A 20,571-nucleotide genomic window follows, 5' to 3' on the forward strand; every position below is an offset into this window, starting at 1 on the left:
AACTAGGATGGCAGTCTCCCATCCGAACACTAACTAGGGCTGACCCAATTCAGCTTCTGATATCTAAACAGATTGAGAAGTCTGATTGAGCAGTCTAATTGAGCAACAAATTGAGCAGTTCCTCAGCTGGAACAAGACCCCTTCTGGCAGAGAAAAGCTCTGCATTCTGGAGAGGGAGGTTAGTAAATCAAAGCTTTAGATTCCCTATCAAAAATATTGATTTTGCTATTTTTGCATTTTACCTTTTCAACAGGAGTCGAATATTGACACATCCACATGTTGGGGAATAAGACAAGGATAACAGAAATCATCCTCCTGGGATTTGATGACTTGACTAACCTTCAGAGTATACTTTTTCTGGCATTTCTAGTGGTCTATATTGTGACCATAACTGGAAACACTCTCATATTTTTGCTTGTTATACTTGATCGGCACCTTCATACACCCATGTACTTCTTCCTGAGGAATATCTCCTTCTTGGAAGTCTGTTATACCTCTAATATTTTTCCAAGGATGCTTTTGGCTCTCCTGACTGGGAACAGATTGATTTCTTTCAGCAGCTGCCTCACCCAGTGGTACCTCTGTACTTTTTTAGTAGTTTCAGAATGCTGTTTATTCTGTGTGATGTCTTATGACAGGTATCTGGCAGTCTGCAAACCACTACACTATGCAACAATGATGAAGACTCCAACTTGTGTCCAGTTAGCAGCTACATCTTGGATCAGTGGATTTACAATTTCTTTGCTATTACTCATTCTGATATTGAAGTTAAATTTTTGTGGCCCCAATGAAATAGATCATTACTTTTGTGACTATGCCCCAATCCTAAAGCTCTCTTGCAGTGACACTAGAATGATAAAAAAGTTGAGTGATGTTGCGGCTGCTATGTTTACACTCTCTCCATTCCTTCTAACCTTGACATCCTATGTATATATTATAGTGGCCATCTTGAAAATTCCCTCCACTACTGGGAGAAAAAAAGCCTTTTCTACATGTTCCTCTCACTTGACTGTGGTGTCTCTTTTCTATGGGTCCATAATAATTGTGTATATGCTGCCAAAGAATGAAGAAAAGCATAAGATTAAAAAGTTTTCTTCTCTTCTGTATATAGTGCTGCCCCCTCTTCTTAACCCCTTCATATACACCCCGAGAAACAAGGAGGTCAAAGTAAGTTTGAGAAATATTATTGCCTCAATTGTGCACTACAAACTCATCCCATGAAGCTTGTGAATGTGATAACGTATTTTTTTTTAAGTAATCTTGTCATTTTTAGTGCATTGATTAAGAAACAATGTTTTCAAAATACGGACACAATTCATCCAAGTGTTATATCAAACACATTTAATGTGTTTTGTATTTTATCTTAATCTTTCTTAAAATATAAGAGAACTGCTCTGGTTAAGTGGTTGGGTTCATAATCATCACTCTGCTGGTTCCAATTTCACTACTGCCCTGAGTTCTGCAGGTGGCCTTGGTTAAGCCACGTCTTTAATTCCTGAACTCTCCAGCTTCATTGTGGGGAAAATAAGAACACTGATTGAGCACTAATCATCATCAGTCATGAAATAAAAATGCTACAATAAGCATTTTCCCTTTTGAATAAATAAATGTTTATTATTTCTATATCATTATTGTATTAGTCCTACAGAGTCATAGGGTTGGATCCAAGCAGCTTTTTCACTTAATTTCACCCCATTATCCTTATTATTACAGGCCATGCTTTTTTATCGGAAGACGAGTAGATGAAATAAGAGATTCATAAAAGGAAACGTTGAATAAAATTCAGGGGTCTAATGCTTTTAGAGTGTGGGTGCAACCTCTGCTCACAGCAGGACAGGAGAACTTTCACAGAAATTTCTGGAGCCCAGTTTCCACAGAAGTAATCATCCAATTTTTGCCTACAAGAAAAAGTTTTTTCTACTGCCCCGTAGTGGACATACATACCTACAAGGCTGTATAAAATTCTTGCACTCATCCCATACACACACATCCAGCTGCAGCTTGCTCAGCATTGCACACAGAATGCTGGCATCACCAGATCTTAAGATCATCCGCACTCCCCTATTTACTTTATTTCTTCTTGCAACATCCAACCTGAGGAAGATTTCTTCAGAACTTGAGAGTGTATACTAGACATGAGCACGAACCAGAAAAAAAACAAATCACGGGGTTCGTGATTTGTGGGGTTTCCATGAACCAGGAACCAGGAACTGGCACAGAACTGGGCCCAGTTACGAATCAGTTTGTTGTCTGTGGTGTTTAAATGCCCCTTTCAGGCAGGGAAAGGGACATTTAATAGTTTGAAGGGACCTTTCCTGCCACTTGCAAGGGGCAGGACCCCTTATCCTATCAGCTGGCAGGACCCTTTATCCTATCAGCTGATAGTTTAAAGGGACCTGCCGCTTGGAAGAAAGGGCCCTTTAAATCATCCAAACCAAGCCACCAGCCCCTGCCCCCATCCCCAGGCCCAGGCCCAGGCCCAGGCCCTCACCCCCCAAGCCCCAGCCTCAGCCCCCCACTTACCTTCCCTCTGATGCTAGGGTGGTGGAGGCCTCCTTTGCAGGCCCACACAACAGAGGAGAAGGCCAAAAATGGCCTTTCTGCCCTTTAATACAAACCAAATGAACCAGTAGTCCAGTTCACGGAAGTTCATGGAAACGAGCTTCCACCAACCCTGGTTCGCAAAACATGAACTGGGCTGGTTTGTGGGGTTTTTTGGCTCGTATTAAGGTTCGTGCCCATCTCTAGTGTGTATGTTATTTTTTGTCATTTTGTTGACTCCTAATAAATGGTATTATGTGAACTATTCTTGAGTTTTGTCCTTTGTTTCTGAAAGAGAAGTGATAAACTAGGGTTTTTCTATTGACATCTCCAGTGTATTGCAGCTTTTAGCTCCTTCAGATCATTTGTGTCATTTTTCCCTTTTATTTTTACGTAATCAGTGATGCAGGAATATTAATGATGAGCAACAATCTTGATATGATTATAGGCATTTCAAATGCTTTAGTATGATTTTATACCCATGTGCAGGAATATTAGTGTGCAAAGTAAGCTCTGCTCACAAAGATTTTGATAAAAAATAATAGCTACAACCTCATGAAGGCTGTTGTTTTCCAGTATTTTACCCACATTTGTGTGCATGCTGGTAACATAGATAGGAGATGTTTCAATTGGACTAAAGGGGCTGAAAGGTGTGGCAAGGTGTTCATTGCCCAGTCCTGAAATTCATTTTAAACATTTAATTGAGTGACATTTTTTTGTCAGTACACTTTCTCCAGGTTGTGTATGGGCCTGGAGGTGTGGCTATTTTGGGTCACTCTGCTCCTTATACATGGGCTTTTGGGCTTGACATCTTCATGTTGTCCCATACCAACAAGATCATGATTTGAGTCACTGGTTATTTTGGGCCAAGAAGGTATTTATGGGGTTCTTATCAAACTGTCAATGATAGCGGCCTTTTTTTCAACTGCTCTACACTATTTTATCAGGGTGAGATTAGAATTAATCAGTACCAGGTTTTGTGATGAGGAGGTGTCACAGTAGGCAAGTACCAAGAAAGCTCTCTGTAGGCTGCCACCACTCTGGTACAAGTTTCCTCGGAAGGGCCCAGAGCACCCAACCAACCCTTTTTGTTAACTCTTTCCCAATAGGTTTTATATTGTGACCAAATGAGGCGTGAGGACCCAGACAAAATAATAACTTTATTTTAAAAGGTTTAGTAATAACTGATATTCAAAACATTGTAAGATAAGGAAAACAGTAAAGGGCGGTGAACAACATAAGAAAACGCCCTAACGTGTATAACTAGACTGTTCCTAGCAGTCTTCTGGTGACTGACTCAACTGTCTCACCCCTTCTGGATGAGGGAGCCCTCCGTTTGCAGTAGTCTTTCCTCAGCTCTGCTCCCTAGGAGTGAACACCCTCCCTCCCGGAGTAGTGAGGACAGGATATAAATATAAATATAAATATAAATATAAATATAAATATAAATATAAATATAAATATAAATATAAATATAAATATAAATATAAATATAAATATAAATATAAATATAAATATAAATATAAATTGTTATGTATTGGTCAAGCTTCTAGCTCAGACAAGGGTACTGAAGCCTGCACCGTCATTGGTTGTGTTTTGCTGGTAGCAGCCAATCAGGGTGGCACAATAAAGACCAATCACTGAGCTGAAAATAAGTTATAATGTATATAGTAGATGCAAATGAAGGGTTCCTGTTCTGCATATTCTCATTGGATGTTAAGATAGTTGGGGCGTGGTTTGGGAATGAAAGATGTGTATATATGTGCGGCTTGCCACCTAGGTTTTCAGTGATGTTCTGATCGAATAAAGAGCTTGTTGAATCACTCAGCATCTGAACCCACTATTTAACAGCAACAATAATAATAATATCCCTTCTCTCAGGCACCATCCCCCTACTTCTCTATTGGTGCATCCCCCCCCCTCCAAACCCCCTCTTAATCAATCACAGGGTTCAAAGGAGACATGGGAAATGTAGGCCCTTTAGTCAGTACAGGCTTCCCCAGAGCCACTAGGCCTCACTATGTAGGCCAAGGCTCATATCCCCCCCCCCCCCCGCAAGACCAAATCATGGGGTCTGGCTATCTCGATCCCCATCAATGAGAGCTACAACTAAGCCGTGGTGTGCTCCTTTAACCATCTAAAACTTAATACACAAGCTCTTTAAGTCATTAAAATAGAAGAAAGTGGAAAACATGGATGAACACTGTAGTGGTGAAAGAATGGAGAATATCTATATACAGCAGGATAACTAATAATCACAGGCTCTGCGAGATAGAGCATCAGCTACTTTATTCCTAGATCCTGCAATGTGCTCAATCTTGAAATTGAAGCCTTGCATAGCTAGGCTCCATCACGGAAGCTTGGAGTTGGTAAGCTTGGTGGTCTGGAGCCACCAGAGAGAGGAATTACCAGTTTGGAGCAGGAAATGTTGCCCCCACAGGTAGGGCCAGAATTTCCCCAAAGCATATATGATAACGTAACATTCCTTTTCAGGAATTCTCCAACCAGCATCCCGCTCTGTAACTTTCTTGCTAAGGAAAAAAATGAGGTATTGCTCTTGATCTGGACCCTCCTGAGATAACACTGCCCCCAGTTATAATTGGAAGCATTGGTAGTGAGGACAAAGGGTTTATTGAAGTCTGGAGCCTTAGAACTGGACAGGTGATTAGGGAGTTTTTTAGCTCAGCAAAAGCCTACAGACATTGTTCTGTCCATTGTAACTTTTCAGGTCTTTTCTTCTCAATGAGATCTGTTAGTGGCAATGCTAATTGACTGTAGTTGTACACAAACTTTTAGTAATATCCAGCCAACCCTAAGAAGAACTGGCCTTGGATCTTTGTTCTGGGTGTGGGCCAGTCCTGAATGGCCTTGACTTTGGCTTGTCCAGGAGAAATGATCCCTTGTCCTATTTTGTGTCCAAGGTATGGAACCTGGTTGAGGCCAATTTGGCATTTCTTGGCCCTCAGAGTGAATCCAGCTTCTTTTATCCTTTCCAACACGATTTGCAGGTGCACCAAATGTTGTTCCCATGTCTGTGAATATATAGCGACATTGTCCAAGTATGCGATGGCAAAATCCTCCAACCCCTTCAGGAGTTTGCTGATGGCCCTCTGGAAGGTGGAGGGTGTCTTGGCCTTTCTCCACAGTTTAACAAACCTCACAGGCTGGAAACTTGCCAATGTCCTTACTCATTCCTTCCTAATATCCTTGTTGTCCTAAATGGTTCTTGGTCCTCCTCACTACAGCATGACTATTGGGGTGATTTGAGCTAGGCTCATAAGCTGGAGGCAATATTTACTTAGTATCCCTAGTTGCTGGTGCATTTTCTGCTCATTCTTATGCCTTGATCGAAGGAACGCCTGATACAGCAAACCATGGTCCAACACAAATCTGAAACAAAGGGTTTCACTTAGAGAGTGATTCTTCAGTGCCTGTTGGTGACTTTCCTCAAGGCTCATATCTTCCTCCTCCTCCTTCTGCAGTCACTTGAAAAGATTCCATTTCACCTTGTTATATGATGGGATCTATAAAGGTTACCATGGCTACTTCTTCTTTGTCCAGCTGCTGGTTAACACTCCTATGAAGTTCTCAGTCTCCTGGCTGAGATAATCCAGTGCAGCCCCAAAGTCTCCTAGAAATTGCATGTACACATCCCCCACTGGATCAGTCTCAGCTTCTTAAGGCCCCAATCCCTGTTGTTTTTCTTGCCATTGGAGCACATGTTCTAACAAGTTTCCCCCCACAAGTTACACACCCACTAGGGTTTAATCATGTACAGCAACCTTCCATTGTCCGTTCTACCCCTCATATTAAATTGGTATCTTGGCAACCGGCAGGATAATCCACTCTGCTTCATGGAGGCACAGCACTCATGTTTCCTCTCCCTGGACAAGATATTTAGGATTCACAAGAGTGTGATAGACTGTGGTCAAAAGGGAAGTGGTGTCTCGCCAGGCTATGACATCACACTCGTCCACGTTGACCACTTTACAGTGGCACCGAGGAATATATTCTGGGTCAAAATCTGGAGGAGTGGGTTGGAAACCCATTAGGATCATGTGGTGTGTACTCATGCTGAACTTAGTCCACTTGACCATGAAAAGGTCTTCCTAATATCCAGCTGGTACCTTTGTGCATGTAATTTAAGCCCATTGTTTCAGGTCCTACCCTCTGCTGCCAACTGGAACAGCTCCCTGCCCTCCTCCAAATGACAGCCTTCCAAATACTTAAAGAGAGCAATCATGTCCCCCCTCAATCTCCTCTTCTCCAAACTAAACATTCCCAAGGCCCTCAGCCTTTCCTCGTAGGGCTCAGTCTCCAGACCCTTGATCATCCTCATCGCTCTCCTCTGTACCCTCTCGATTTTGTCCACATCCTTTTTGAAGTGAGGCCTCCAGAACTGCACACAATACTCCAAGTTCGGTTTGACCAAGGCAGTATAAGACCAAGGCACTTATTATGGAGGTGTCCCAGGTCATTGCATGCATAACACCAGGGTACCTTCCAATCTTCTGTTGGCAATTGCACATCAGTTCTTGAAGAATCAGGACACTGTTGCCTGTGCTGCCTTCCTCTAGCTTCTGACTGCTCCCTGGACCATGTCAGGAGCTTCGAGGATTTCCTTAGGTGCTGGTGTTGGGTCTCTGCCCCTTGTATGCTTCCTCCAAATATTCCGCCCACTCTCCAGCTTCTTGGAGAGTAGAAGGGCTCTTATCTATAAGTGGGCATCTAATGTGCTCAGGAATGAGAATCAGATACCGATCAATGCACATTAGAGTCTTTACATCAGCTAGGGTCTTAACAGGAGCTACTTCAACCCATAGTTTATAGGCCTTCCCCAGTCAACAAATTAACTCTGGGTAGGACTCCCTGTTTTCAGGTTTTACTTCTTTAAATCTCTTGTAGGCTCCTTCTTTTGGAAACTGAACCCTCTCACACACTCTCTGTTTAAAAAGCTTGTAGTCTGCCCTCTCTTCAAGTTCCATTTGGCCAGACACTGAGGCCAGAACTCCACTCAGCTGAGATCTCAACTTTTCTATGTTTTCTGGGGGGACCTTGTAATCCATGCAAACTAGTTCAAATTCCTGCAGAATTGTAAAGAGGATATTTTTGGCTATCCTTGTTGCAGCAGCATATGGAGGAAGGAGCCCCTTGTCAATTCTCACAAGCTCAATCTCATGTGCCAGCTTTACCTTTTTATCTTTCCAGCTCTATTCTAGCCTTCTTGAGGTCTGCCTGCTTATGTTGCAGTTGGAGACACAAGTTCTCTTCACTCAGGCGTGCCTTTGCTTGAGATGTGGTTGCTTCAACAAGCAGTGTGCCTGTAGGCACCATTAGTCCAGCAGTCCACTTCTAGGTTTTGCTCTTAGGAATGAATTCCCCTCAGTGTATTGTCGAAGGCTTTCACGGCCGGAGAACGATGGTTGTTGGGGGTTTTCCGGGCTGTATTGCCGTGGTCTTGGCATTGTAGTTCCTGACGTTTCGCCAGCAGCTGTGGCTGGCATCTTCAGAGGTGTAGCACCAAAAGACAGAGATCTCTCAGTGTCACAGTGTGGAAAAGATGTAGGTCATTTGTATCTACTCAGGAGGGGTGGGGTTGAGCTGAGTCATTCTGTAAGAGTTTCCCAGGGTGTGGAATGCTAATGGCGGGAGGCTTCACTGTATCCTGAGGAGGTTCTTTTGCATATGGATTGGTGCTTGATGTGCTAATCTTCTCTGCAGGGCTATTGTCGGGTGTGGAGTGTTTTGTTGGCCTGGTGTTTTTCAGAACTGGAGCCCATGCTCTGTTCATTCTTAAGGTTTCTTCTTTCCTGTTGAAGTTTTGCTTATGCTTGTGAATTTCAATGGCTTCCCTGTGCAGTCTGACAAAGTAGTTGGAAGTGTTGTCCAGTATTTTGGTGTCCTGGAATAAGATACTGTGCCCTGTTTGAGTTAGGCTATGTTCAGCCACTGCTGATTTTTCAGGCTGTCCAAGTCTGCAGTGTCTTTCATGTTCTTTTATTCTTGTCTGGATGCTACGCTTTGTGGTCCCGATGTAAACTTGTCCACAGCTGCAGGGTATACGGTATACTCCTGCAGAGGTGAGGGGGTCTCTGCTGTCTTTTGCTGATCGTAGCATCTGTTGTATTTTTCGGGTGGGTCTGAATACTGCTTGAAGGTTATGCTTTTCCATAAGCTTTCCCATCTGATCAGTAATTCCTTTGATATATGGCAAAAACACTTTTCCTGTAGGTGACTGTTTTTCCTTGGTTGTTTGATTTATCCTTGGTTTACTCGCTCTTCTGATTTCATTTCTGGAGTAGCCATTTGCCTGAAGTGCGTGGTTTAGATGATTAATTTCCTCATTGAGAAAGCGCAGCTCACATATCCGTCTTGCACGATCCACTAATGTTTTCATTATGCCTCTTTTCTGTCGGGGGTGGTGATTGGAGTTTTTGTGTAAGTACCGATCAGTGTGAGTTGGTTTCCTGTAGACCTTGTTGTCCGGGGTCAGCAGCCCAGCCCCCGGACTTGCTGGCAGACAGCGGCAGGGGGCAGCCGGGAGACAGCAGTTCAGCTGCTCTGTCTGGCAAACAGAGCCAGACCCTGCCTACTCCAGGGGGAAGGGGCAAAAGGCCAAAGCCTCAGAAGGCTGGAGGGAGCAGGGAGAAGCCAGCTAGTCCCACCCACCATGGGGGAGAAAGGGGGCTAAGCAGGCTAGAGGAAAAGGGCCAAGGCAAGGGGAACAGGGACACAGCAACAGCCCAGACAGAGCCCTTACCTTCCAAGGAGGAGAAGCAGCCACCACAGCCCAGAGCCACACCCTGGCTAGAGGACAGCAGCCTGGCTCAGGAGGTGCTAGGAGCCAAGCCCCTCCAGGTGGAGCTGCCACAGGCATTCTGGGGGAGGAGATGGGTAGCCCCTCCCAGCATCAATGAACAGGCAGCACAGAAGCTGGTCAGGGCAGCTCCTCGCGAGCAAGGCCAGACAGGCTCAGCAGCACAAAAGCTGGCCAGGGCAGCTCCTCGCGAGCAAGGCCAGGCAGGCTCAGCAGCACAGAAGCCGGCTGGGGCAGCTCCTCGTGAGCAAGGCCAAGGAGACCTCAGCTGGGGATGGCTCGCATTCAACCCCACCCTGCCAGCAAGGCAAGGAAGCCAAGAAGGGATTAGTGGTAGGAGGGAAACACCTGAGGGAAGGCACAGCTGGGCCAAGTCAGGAGAGGGAACAAGCCTAGAAGGAGGGCAGGGCGGGGAAAGGAAGCCCTATATAAGGTGGCTAGGAAGAGCTCTGAGGTGGTGGGTGTGAGTGAGGAGTGATGATGTGGAGTGAGAGCAGTAGGATGCAAGGGTGGTGGCTTGGAGGAGAGTTCTGGAAGGAGGAGATGAAGGAGGATGCAGAGGGTAAGCAGGCCAGGTTGAGCAGGCCAGCGAGTGGACTGAGAGGGAGTCTGGGTGAGGTATACCGCCCCTCCTTCCACAGAGCAGGGTCCTGCAGAGTCCCTGGCCCCCCTGTGACGTCAGGAGCAGACTGCCCAGTGCCACGCCCAGCGGCAGCTGCGGCAAGCCCTGACAAGTTGGTGGCCCGTACGGGGATGGTCGTTCCAACGCAGGCGCCAGGCGAGGGGATGCATCCCAATGCCACTGCAGAGCTCAGACCATGGCTAGAGGCACACCTGGATGAGGTGTGGAGGAAGCTGGAGGCAACCTTCCAAGCAGCTCAGGTGAAGCTAGCACAGGCGGTGGAACACCAGATACAAGCCTGCGCCCCCACAGCCACTCCACCAGTGGTATGCACATTTGCGTGGGAAATTAACCCACCAGCCGGCAAGGCGGTGCAGGGGCTGTGCGCCACCGTGAGAATAGGACGGCAGACCCTACAAGCCCTATTGGACTCAGGGAGCGCAGTATCAGCAATTCGTTCCCAACTTATCCCAGCTGACACCCCAGTGCATCGCTGGGTCCCGGTGACAGACGTGATGGGCCGCACCCAGCCGTACCCTATGGTCTGGATCACAGTGGAATATCTGGGAGCGCTCCGCCGCCTGGAAGTGGCCAAGGTAGCCCACTTACCGCTCCCTATGCTGCTGGGGAGAGATGCCCCGGGGTTCTCCAGGCTACTTAGGGAGGCAGCCGAGGGACTGGCAAACCCACAGGTTGCCCCAGCGCTGCAAGTAGAGGAGGCCCCCGACCCGGATGAGGGTCCCTCTACCAGACCAGGAGCAGGCCCGCAGGCCAAGGAACCAGCGGGACCCCTGGCCGACCGCCCCTTCTGCGAGGCCCAAGGGGCAGATGAGTCCTTACAGCGCTTGCGGGAGACAGCAGCTCGTGAAGAGGACCGAGTGCAGGATGAGCGGAGGTCCCAACGGCTTCCCCGCATTGAGAAGCAAGGAGGGGTGTGGGTCCGCCTAGCCCGTGCCCCAAACGGCCAGGGAGAGATCCGCCAGCTACTGGTGCCGGCAGCTTACCGGGCAGAAGTCCTCCGCACGGCCCATGAACACGCTTGGGCCGGGCATCTGGGGCACCACAAGACCCTGAAGAAGATCCTCGAGCAGTTCTTCTGGCCCTCTGTGAACGCGGACGTGAAGGCCCACTGCCGCTCGTGCCCCACCTGTCAGCGGGTGGCAGCCCGGCGCCCACCAAAGGCCCCCCTCTCCCCGCTGCCCGTCATGGAGACGCCCTTCCAGCGCATCGCGATGGACTTTATCGGCCCACTGCCACGCACGCCCCGGGGCCACCGCTTTGCCCTGGTGATTGTGGACTATGCTACACGATTCCCTGAGGTCATCCCGCTTAAGACGATGCAGACCCCGGGGATGATACGAGCCCTGTCCAAGCTTTTTGCCATGGTGGGACTGCCTGATGAAATCTTGACAGACCGGGGGGGGCCGTTCCGGGCCAAAGCCATGCGTCAACTCTGCCAGAATTTGGGGATCCGGCAGGTGTTCACCTCGGCATATCACCCTCAGACTGACGGTTTGGCAGAGCGTCTGAACCAGACCGTCAAGGAAGCCTTGAGGAAGATGACACGGGACAAGCCTCGACAGTGGGACCTTTACATCGATCCCCTCATGTTCGCCCTTAGGGAGACCCCGCAGGCGTCCACTGGCTTTAGCCCCTTTGAACTGCTGTACGGGCGCAAGCCGCGGGGGATGCTCTCCCGGCTGGCGGAACAGTGGGGTCCCCGCACCAGCAGCCCTGCTCCCCCCATACCAGAGTACATGAGCCAGCTCCGTGGGCGGGTGCAGCAGTCCCAGGCTGAGGCCAACCGCCAGCTCACCCACGCCCAGACAAAGCAGAAGGCGGCCTATGACCGGGGCGCAAGGATGAGGACCTTCCAAGTCGGAGAGAAGGTCCTGGTACACCACTCGGTGTTCCCACGGGAGGAGGGGGACCCATGGAGGGGCCCTTACCAAATTCGGAGGGTGCTGGGCCCCACCACCTATGAGCTGCAGTGCGGGCCAGGCCGACGCCGACGGAGAACCCTGCACGTGAACCTGCTCAAGCGGTGGCATGAGCGGCCAGAGGATAGGTGCGCCTTGGCCGAAGACCCCTTAGACCTCCCAGACAGCGAGCTGCCATGGACCGCTGACGCCCCGGAGTTCGAGGAGCCGAAGGTGGATCCACAGCTCAACCCTGCACAGAAGGCCCAGCTACAGGCCCTGTGGAAGCAAGCGCCCGGGGTCTTTTCAAGACGCCCCGGGGTCACGAACCTGGTGCACCATGCCATCCCCACCCAGCCGGGGCAATCTGCACGGGCAACCTGGCGACCCATCCCCCGGAAGCAGTGGGAGGCGGTGGATCGGGAGACGGAGGAAATGCTGCGCCTGGGGGTGATTGAACCGTCCCGGAGTGAATGGCGCAGCCCCATCGTGTTGGTGCCAAAGCCAGACGGGTCGACTCGCTTCTGCATTGACTACCGGGAACTGAACAAAGTGGCCAAGTTCGACGCTTACCCCATGCCGCGGGCGGACGTCCTAGTGGGGCAACTGGGGCCGGCCCGGTACTTGTCCGCCCTCGACCTGACGAAAGGGTACTGGCAGGTACCAGTGCGCCTGGAGGACCGGGAGAAGATGGCCTTTGCCACCCCCCGGGGCCTCTTCCAGTTCCGCCGCATGCCCTTTGGCCTCCACGGGGCAGCGGCTACCTTCCAGCGGCTGGTGGATCAAGTCCTGGGGGACTGTCGGGACTTTGCAATGGCTTACATTGATGACATCGTCATCTTCAGTCCCGACTGGCCCTCCCACCTACAGCACCTGGAGAAAGTCCTCACCGCACTCCAGAAGGCAGGGCTGAAGGCCAACCCCAAGAAGAGCCACTTGGGATTCCAGGAGCTCAAGTACCTGGGATTTGTCATCGGAGGTGGACAGATCCGACCCCCGCCTGAAAAGGTGGCCTCCATAGGGGATGTGCCCCAACCACAGACCAAGCGTCAGCTCAGGAGGTTTCTGGGGCTTCTTGGCTACTACGGGCGCTTCATCCCCCATTTTGCGACCCGCTCAGCCCCCCTGACGGACTGTCTGAAGAAGGGTAGCCCTAGTCGCCTCGGCTGGACGCCGGAGCGGGAGGCTGCCTTCCAGGACTTACGCACTGCACTATCGGACACCACCAAGCTCTGGAATCCGGACTTTGAGAAACCCTTCGTACTGGCAACTGACGCATCGGCCTCAGGCCTGGGGGCGGTCCTGATGCAGGAGCAAGATGGAGGGAGGGTGCCCGTCTTGTTCCTGAGCCGCAAGCTCCAGCCAGCAGAGCAGAAGTATGCCACCATTGAGAGGGAGGCCCTTGCCATCAAATGGGCCGTGGGGGCTTTGCGGTATTATCTGGCGAATAACCCCTTTACATTGGTGACAGACCATGCACCCCTCCAATGGATGCACCGGATGAAAGAGCACAACCCTCGCATCCTGAGGTGGTACCTGTCTCTACTGCCATACCGGTTCACCATTACCTACCGCCGGGGGACCAGCCATAGGGATGCGGACTTCATGTCACGGCTCTTCGAGCCAGACCCCCCCGAGCCAACGTCCAGGCTAAGAGGGGGGGTGTGTCCGGGGTCAGCAGCCCAGCCCCCGGACTTGCTGGCAGACAGCGGCAGGGGGCAGCCGGGAGACAGCAGTTCAGCTGCTCTGTCTGGCAAACAGAGCCAGACCCTGCCTACTCCAGGGGGAAGGGGCAAAAGGCCAAAGCCTCAGAAGGCTGGAGGGAGCAGGGAGAAGCCAGCTAGTCCCACCCACCATGGGGGAGAAAGGGGGCTAAGCAGGCTAGAGGAAAAGGGCCAAGGCAAGGGGAACAGGGACACAGCAACAGCCCAGACAGAGCCCTTACCTTCCAAGGAGGAGAAGCAGCCACCACAGCCCAGAGCCACACCCTGGCTAGAGGACAGCAGCCTGGCTCAGGAGGTGCTAGGAGCCAAGCCCCTCCAGGTGGAGCTGCCACAGGCATTCTGGGGGAGGAGATGGGTAGCCCCTCCCAGCATCAATGAACAGGCAGCACAGAAGCTGGTCAGGGCAGCTCCTCGCGAGCAAGGCCAGACAGGCTCAGCAGCACAAAAGCTGGCCAGGGCAGCTCCTCGCGAGCAAGGCCAGGCAGGCTCAGCAGCACAGAAGCCGGCTGGGGCAGCTCCTCGTGAGCAAGGCCAAGGAGACCTCAGCTGGGGATGGCTCGCATTCAACCCCACCCTGCCAGCAAGGCAAGGAAGCCAAGAAGGGATTAGTGGTAGGAGGGAAACACCTGAGGGAAGGCACAGCTGGGCCAAGTCAGGAGAGGGAACAAGCCTAGAAGGAGGGCAGGGCGGGGAAAGGAAGCCCTATATAAGGTGGCTAGGAAGAGCTCTGAGGTGGTGGGTGTGAGTGAGGAGTGATGATGTGGAGTGAGAGCAGTAGGATGCAAGGGTGGTGGCTTGGAGGAGAGTTCTGGAAGGAGGAGATGAAGGAGGATGCAGAGGGTAAGCAGGCCAGGTTGAGCAGGCCAGCGAGTGGACTGAGAGGGAGTCTGGGTGAGGTATACCGCCCCTCCTTCCACAGAGCAGGGTCCTGCAGAGTCCCTGGCCCCCCTGTGACGTCAGGAGCAGACTGCCCAGTGCCACGCCCAGCGGCAGCTGCGGCAAGCCCTGACACTTGTGACCTAACTGAAAGTTTGCTTTGCGGATGACCAAGGTATCCAGGAATGAGAGTTTTCCCTCACTTTCTTTCTCCATTGTGAATTGTATGTTCAGGTGGATGTTGTTGAGATGATTCAAAAACTCCCTCAATTCTTCCTCCCCATGGCTCCAAATGATGAATGTATCATCCACAAACCGGAACCATACACTGGGTTTGTGGGGTGCTGATTCTAGAGCTGTTTTTTCAAAATGTTCCATGTAGAAGTTTGCTATAACTGGGCTGAGTGGGCTCCCCATGGCCACCCCATCCATCTGTTCATAGAATTCGTTGTCCCATTGGAAGTAACTGGTTGTCAGACAATGATGGAATAAGGCTGTTACATCCTCTGGGAAAATCTGATTAATCAGTGCAATAGTGTCTTTTACTGGAACCTTGGTAAACAGGGATACAACATCAAAACTGACAAGTATGTCTTGTGGATTGAGTTTCAGAGAACTGATTTTGTTGATGAAATCTGCTGAATCTTTGATGTAAGACGAGGTTTTCCCGATGTGGTCCTGCAGGAGATCTGCCAGATGTCTAGCTAATTCATATGTCGGTGAACCAATGGCACTCACAATGGGTCGGAGTGGGACTGAATCTTTATGTATTTTGGGGAGTCCATATAGTCTAGGTGGCTGTGCTTCAGTCTTGCATAGTTTTCTGTGCGTGTCGGGATGTAGTGAGGAATTCTTGATCAGCGCATTTGTTAGCCTGGTGATTTTGCAAGTGGGATCTCGTTTTAGTTTTTTGTAGGTGGAGGGGTCCAGGAGTTCCTTAATCTTCTTTTTGTATTCCTCCGTTTTCATGATCACTGTAGCATTGCCTTTATCAGCTGGTAGAATGATGATGTCTGGATCTGCATTGAGGGTCTTGATGGCATTTCTCTCCTTGCGTGTTATATTGCTGGTGGGAAGCTTTGCCTTTCGTAGGATCCTGGCTGTCTCTCCTCTTATTTCCTCAGCTTCCTCTTCAGGTAGATGACGGATGGCAGCTTCTACATTTGCAATGATGTCTTCCACAGGAATTCTGGTGGGGGTGACTGCAAAGTTTCCTCCCTTTGCCAAGATGGAGGTTTCTTCTGGTGAGAGTTGACGGTCTGTCAGATTGATGACAATGCGTGCATTGTCGAGCATTGGGCTTGTCTGTCTTTTTTCCTGTAGTTTGTTAAACTTCTGCTTCTGTCTGGATGTGTGGTTGGTAAACACTTGTTCCATCTTCCTGTAGGTGAGATTATCGACCTTGTCCCAATCCTGACTTCTCATTTTATGGCTGGTGTTGATATGCAAGCAAAATAGCTCCTTGTCTGTGGCAGCAAGTTCTCTGCGGGTAGTGTGGATTCTCTCACGTAAGAGGGCCTGTTCTAGACGGTCATAAATGCGGTTCGCCTGTGTGGTTTTGAAGATTCTTTTAGTTGTGAGAAAAGATGGAATGGTTCTTGTGTCCCTGCAGCGTAGAAAGCCTTCGACAATATATCGAACACCTCTACGGGGAGGAAACATTCCAACAGACCCGAAGATTGGAAACACTTCGGAACAAGAAAGCACATCTACTCTGTTCTTTGACCTTTCTTCTACGCTGCAGGGACACAAGAACCATTCCATCTTTTCTCACAACTAAAAGAATATTCAAAACCACACAGGCGAACCGCATTTATGACCGTCTAGAACAGGCCCTCTTACGTGAGAGAATCCACACTACCCGCAGAGAACTTGCTGCCACAGACAAGGAGCTATTTTGCTTGCATATCAACACCAGCCATAAAATGAGAAGTCAGGATTGGGACAAGGTCGATAATCTCACCTACAGGAAGATGGAACAAGTGTTTACCAACCACACATCCAGACAGAAGCAGAAGTTTAACAAACTACAGGAAAAAAGACAGACAAGCCCAATGCTCGACAATGCACGCATTGTCATCAATCTGACAGACCGTCAACTCTCACCAGAAGAAACCTCCATCTTGGCAAAGGGAGGAAACTTTGCAGTCACCCCCACCAGAATTCCTGTGGAAGACATCATTGCAAATGTAGAAGCTGCCATCCGTCATCTACCTGAAGAGGAAGCTGAGGAAATAAGAGGAGAGACAGCCAGGATCCTACGAAAGGCAAAGCTTCCCACCAGCAATATAACACGCAAGGAGAGAAATGCCATCAAGACCCTCAATGCAGATCCAGACATCATCATTCTACCAGCTGATAAAGGCAATGCTACAGTGATCATGAAAACGGAGGAATACAAAAAGAAGATTAAGGAACTCCTGGACCCCTCCACCTACAAAAAACTAAAACGAGATCCCACTTGCAAAATCACCAGGCTAACAAATGCGCTGATCAAGAATTCCTCACTACATCCCGACACGCACAGAAAACTATGCAAGACTGAAGCACAGCCACCTAGACTATATGGACTCCCCAAAATACATAAAGATTCAGTCCCACTCCGACCCATTGTGAGTGCCATTGGTTCACCGACATATGAATTAGCTAGACATCTGGCAGATCTCCTGCAGGACCACATCGGGAAAACCTCGTCTTACATCAAAGATTCAGCAGATTTCATCAACAAAATCAGTTCTCTGAAACTCAATCCACAAGACATACTTGTCAGTTTTGATGTTGTATCCCTGTTTACCAAGGTTCCAGTAAAAGACACTATTGCACTGATTAATCAGATTTTCCCAGAGGATGTAACAGCCTTATTCCATCATTGTCTGACAACCAGTTACTTCCAATGGGACAACGAATTCTATGAACAGATGGATGGGGTGGCCATGGGGAGCCCACTCAGCCCAGTTATAGCAAACTTCTACATGGAACATTTTGAAAAAACAGCTCTAGAATCAGCACCCCACAAACCCAGTGTATGGTTCCGGTTTGTGGATGATACATTCATCATTTGGAGCCATGGGGAGGAAGAATTGAGGGAGTTTTTGAATCATCTCAACAACATCCACCTGAACATACAATTCACAATGGAGAAAGAAAGTGAGGGAAAACTCTCATTCCTGGATACCTTGGTCATCCGCAAAGCAAACTTTCAGTTAGGTCACAAGGTCTACAGGAAACCAACTCACACTGATCGGTACTTACACAAAAACTCCAATCACCACCCCCGACAGAAAAGAGGCATAATGAAAACATTAGTGGATCGTGCAAGACGGATATGTGAGCCGCGCTTTCTCAATGAGGAAATTAATCATCTAAACCACGCACTTCAGGCAAATGGCTACTCCAGAAATGAAATCAGAAGAGCGAGTAAACCAAGGATAAATCAAACAACCAAGGAAAAACAGTCACCTACAGGAAAAGTGTTTTTGCCATATATCAAAGGAATTACTGATCAGATGGGAAAGCTTATGGAAAAGCATAACCTTCAAGCAGTATTCAGACCCACCCGAAAAATACAACAGATGCTACGATCAGCAAAAGACAGCAGAGACCCCCTCACCTCTGCAGGAGTATACCGTATACCCTGCAGCTGTGGACAAGTTTACATCGGGACCACAAAGCGTAGCATCCAGACAAGAATAAAAGAACATGAAAGACACTGCAGACTTGGACAGCCTGAAAAATCAGCAGTGGCTGAACATAGCCTAACTCAAACAGGGCACAGTATCTTATTCCAGGACACCAAAATACTGGACAACACTTCCAACTACTTTGTCAGACTGCACAGGGAAGCCATTGAAATTCACAAGCATAAGCAAAACTTCAACAGGAAAGAAGAAACCTTAAGAATGAACAGAGCATGGGCTCCAGTTCTGAAAAACACCAGGCCAACAAAACACTCCACACCCGACAATAGCCCTGCAGAGAAGATTAGCACATCAAGCACCAATCCATATGCAAAAGAACCTCCTCAGGATACAGTGAAGCCTCCCGCCATTAGCATTCCACACCCTGGGAAACTCTTACAGAATGACTCAGCTCAACCCCACCCCTCCTGAGTAGATACAAATGACCTACATCTTTTCCACACTGTGACACTGAGAGATCTCTGTCTTTTGGTGCTACACCTCTGAAGATGCCAGCCACAGCTGCTGGCGAAACGTCAGGAACTACAATGCCAAGACCACGGCAATACAGCCCGGAAAACCCCCAACAACCATAATTCCCCTCAGCTTTTTCTTTCCCAGAAAGGAGGAAGATACACTCCTATTTCTAGCCTCACTATCCCATACACCTGAGAGCTAAGAAAATAAACAAAACATCACCAGTACCTTTACTGAACTCTTGTATGTTCTGGCAAGCAACTTAAGAGATTTGGCTTCCTCAAGCCAGAAAGCAATTTTTTTTTTTAAGTTGATAAAGTAAGACAAGGCCAAATAACACTCTGCCTTCCACTGGGTTCAAATTTTAGTCCATCCCACCACTGCCATCCTGTCACAGTAGGAAAGGACCAGGAAAACTTCCTGTATGCTGCCACTACTCTGATACAGGTTTCTGCAGAAGGGCCCAGAGAACCCGTCCAACCAATTTTGTTTACTCTTTCCCAGTAAGTTTTATACTACATGTGACTGAATGAGGTGTGAGGACCCAGACAGAATGATAAACAAATGTATTTTAAAAGGTTTAATAATAACTAGTGTTCAAAACTTTGTAAGATAAGGAAAACAGTAAAGGTTGGTGAACAAACAAAAGAAAACACCCTAACACGTCTAACTGGACAGCTCTTAACAATATCCTGGTGACTGAATCAACTGTGATTGTTTGTTTTCAAATATAGGTTATTTCCCTCGAGAACTCTGTATAGCATTTAAAAATAAAACTGGCATGCTGATTTATATCTTTGCTTTCCTAATCAAATATTCCTTTGAGAACAATTTGTGGACAATTTCTAAAATAGTTTCTAAATTTGCCATTCTGTGTCAATTACGGGAAGAACAGAAATGCTGTTAACTGCTTTAGCGTAAATATAGTGCTAGAAATAACATTGCTATCATAACAAAACAGGGCATCAAAACTAGCACAGAGTTTGAGGCATTAATCAGTGATCATTCTGGGACGTTCACTAAGACTGAAAGAGATGAGGTGAGAAGAAATGGGCCAATACATTCTTTCAACACTAATTAATATCCTCTTACAAGGAATCTCCTCAGACATCCTTACTTAGGACTTCCTTGAAAAAAAATGAGAAGGACTTATAATCATAACTTTCAAGATAGCCAGAACTCATGCTTGGTCTGGGAACTAGTGCATGTCTTCATGCCTGAGATAGTCTCCAGAATCTGCTGATATGTGATTCAAGGTGGCTGAAATATTTTGGAGCATCTCACATTGCAGCAGCTAGCAGAAGAACTGCACTTTGGACCAGAAAATATCATAGGTCTACTTGGAGGGCAGCTTTGTCTGAATATGAAGGTATATGAGGTAGACCAAGCCTTATTTGGAGATGTAGGAGTTTTTAATTATTCTTAATATTCGTAGTTGAATTTGTGAATAAGGAACAAGTAACTGTGAATAAGGAACTTGGGATCAATTCCAGCCTCCTTCTGTCTTATCAACTGTTTCTTGCTAAAAGAACCAATAGTTTATAATTAAGTGTCTGTCAATTAAAACAAGATAAAGAGATGAAATCATTATATGGAGTTAATCTCTGAATAAAGGATTTTTAGATGCTTGAAAAGCATGTACATGCATGAGATTTCTGTGGAAATAATTTATGCTGAGTGCTGAGTATCAAATGAATGATATGAAAATGACAAAGATTGTAGGCATCCATGAATGTAATTAAGACAGCAGAAAGAGCTTTGTTTTTCTCCCAGAGCACAATGGTCAATGAGAAAGCTTGTGATTTCAGTCAATTGATATTAGAAAGAATGTATAATTTAATCTCTTGTGCTGGACTGGTGCTCAGAGATGTGAGATGAAACTTTGGTTTAGCTATGATGAAGCAAGCTGTTTGAACTG

At 48.1% G+C, this 20,571-nt stretch overlaps 1 protein-coding gene across 1 annotated transcript; it reads left to right on the forward strand.

The window, feature by feature from the left end:
* Positions 1-276: 276 nt before the first annotated feature.
* On the forward strand, positions 277-1,221 carry LOC129339192 (olfactory receptor 2AP1-like). The gene has a single exon (XM_054993792.1). It carries the CDS (start codon positions 277-279, stop codon positions 1,219-1,221), a length of 945 nt encoding a protein of 314 aa, XP_054849767.1.
* Positions 1,222-20,571: the final 19,350 nt, after the last annotated feature.

Source organism: Eublepharis macularius, chromosome 12, assembly GCF_028583425.1.
Source record: "Eublepharis macularius isolate TG4126 chromosome 12, MPM_Emac_v1.0, whole genome shotgun sequence".
NCBI classification, from domain to species: domain Eukaryota; kingdom Metazoa; phylum Chordata; class Lepidosauria; order Squamata; family Eublepharidae; genus Eublepharis; species Eublepharis macularius.

What these genes read in the sequence shown, in the direction of transcription:
- LOC129339192 (XM_054993792.1), top strand. Translation starts at nt 277, where the DNA reads ATGTTGGGGAATAAGACAAGGATAACAGAAATCATCCTCCTGGGATTT.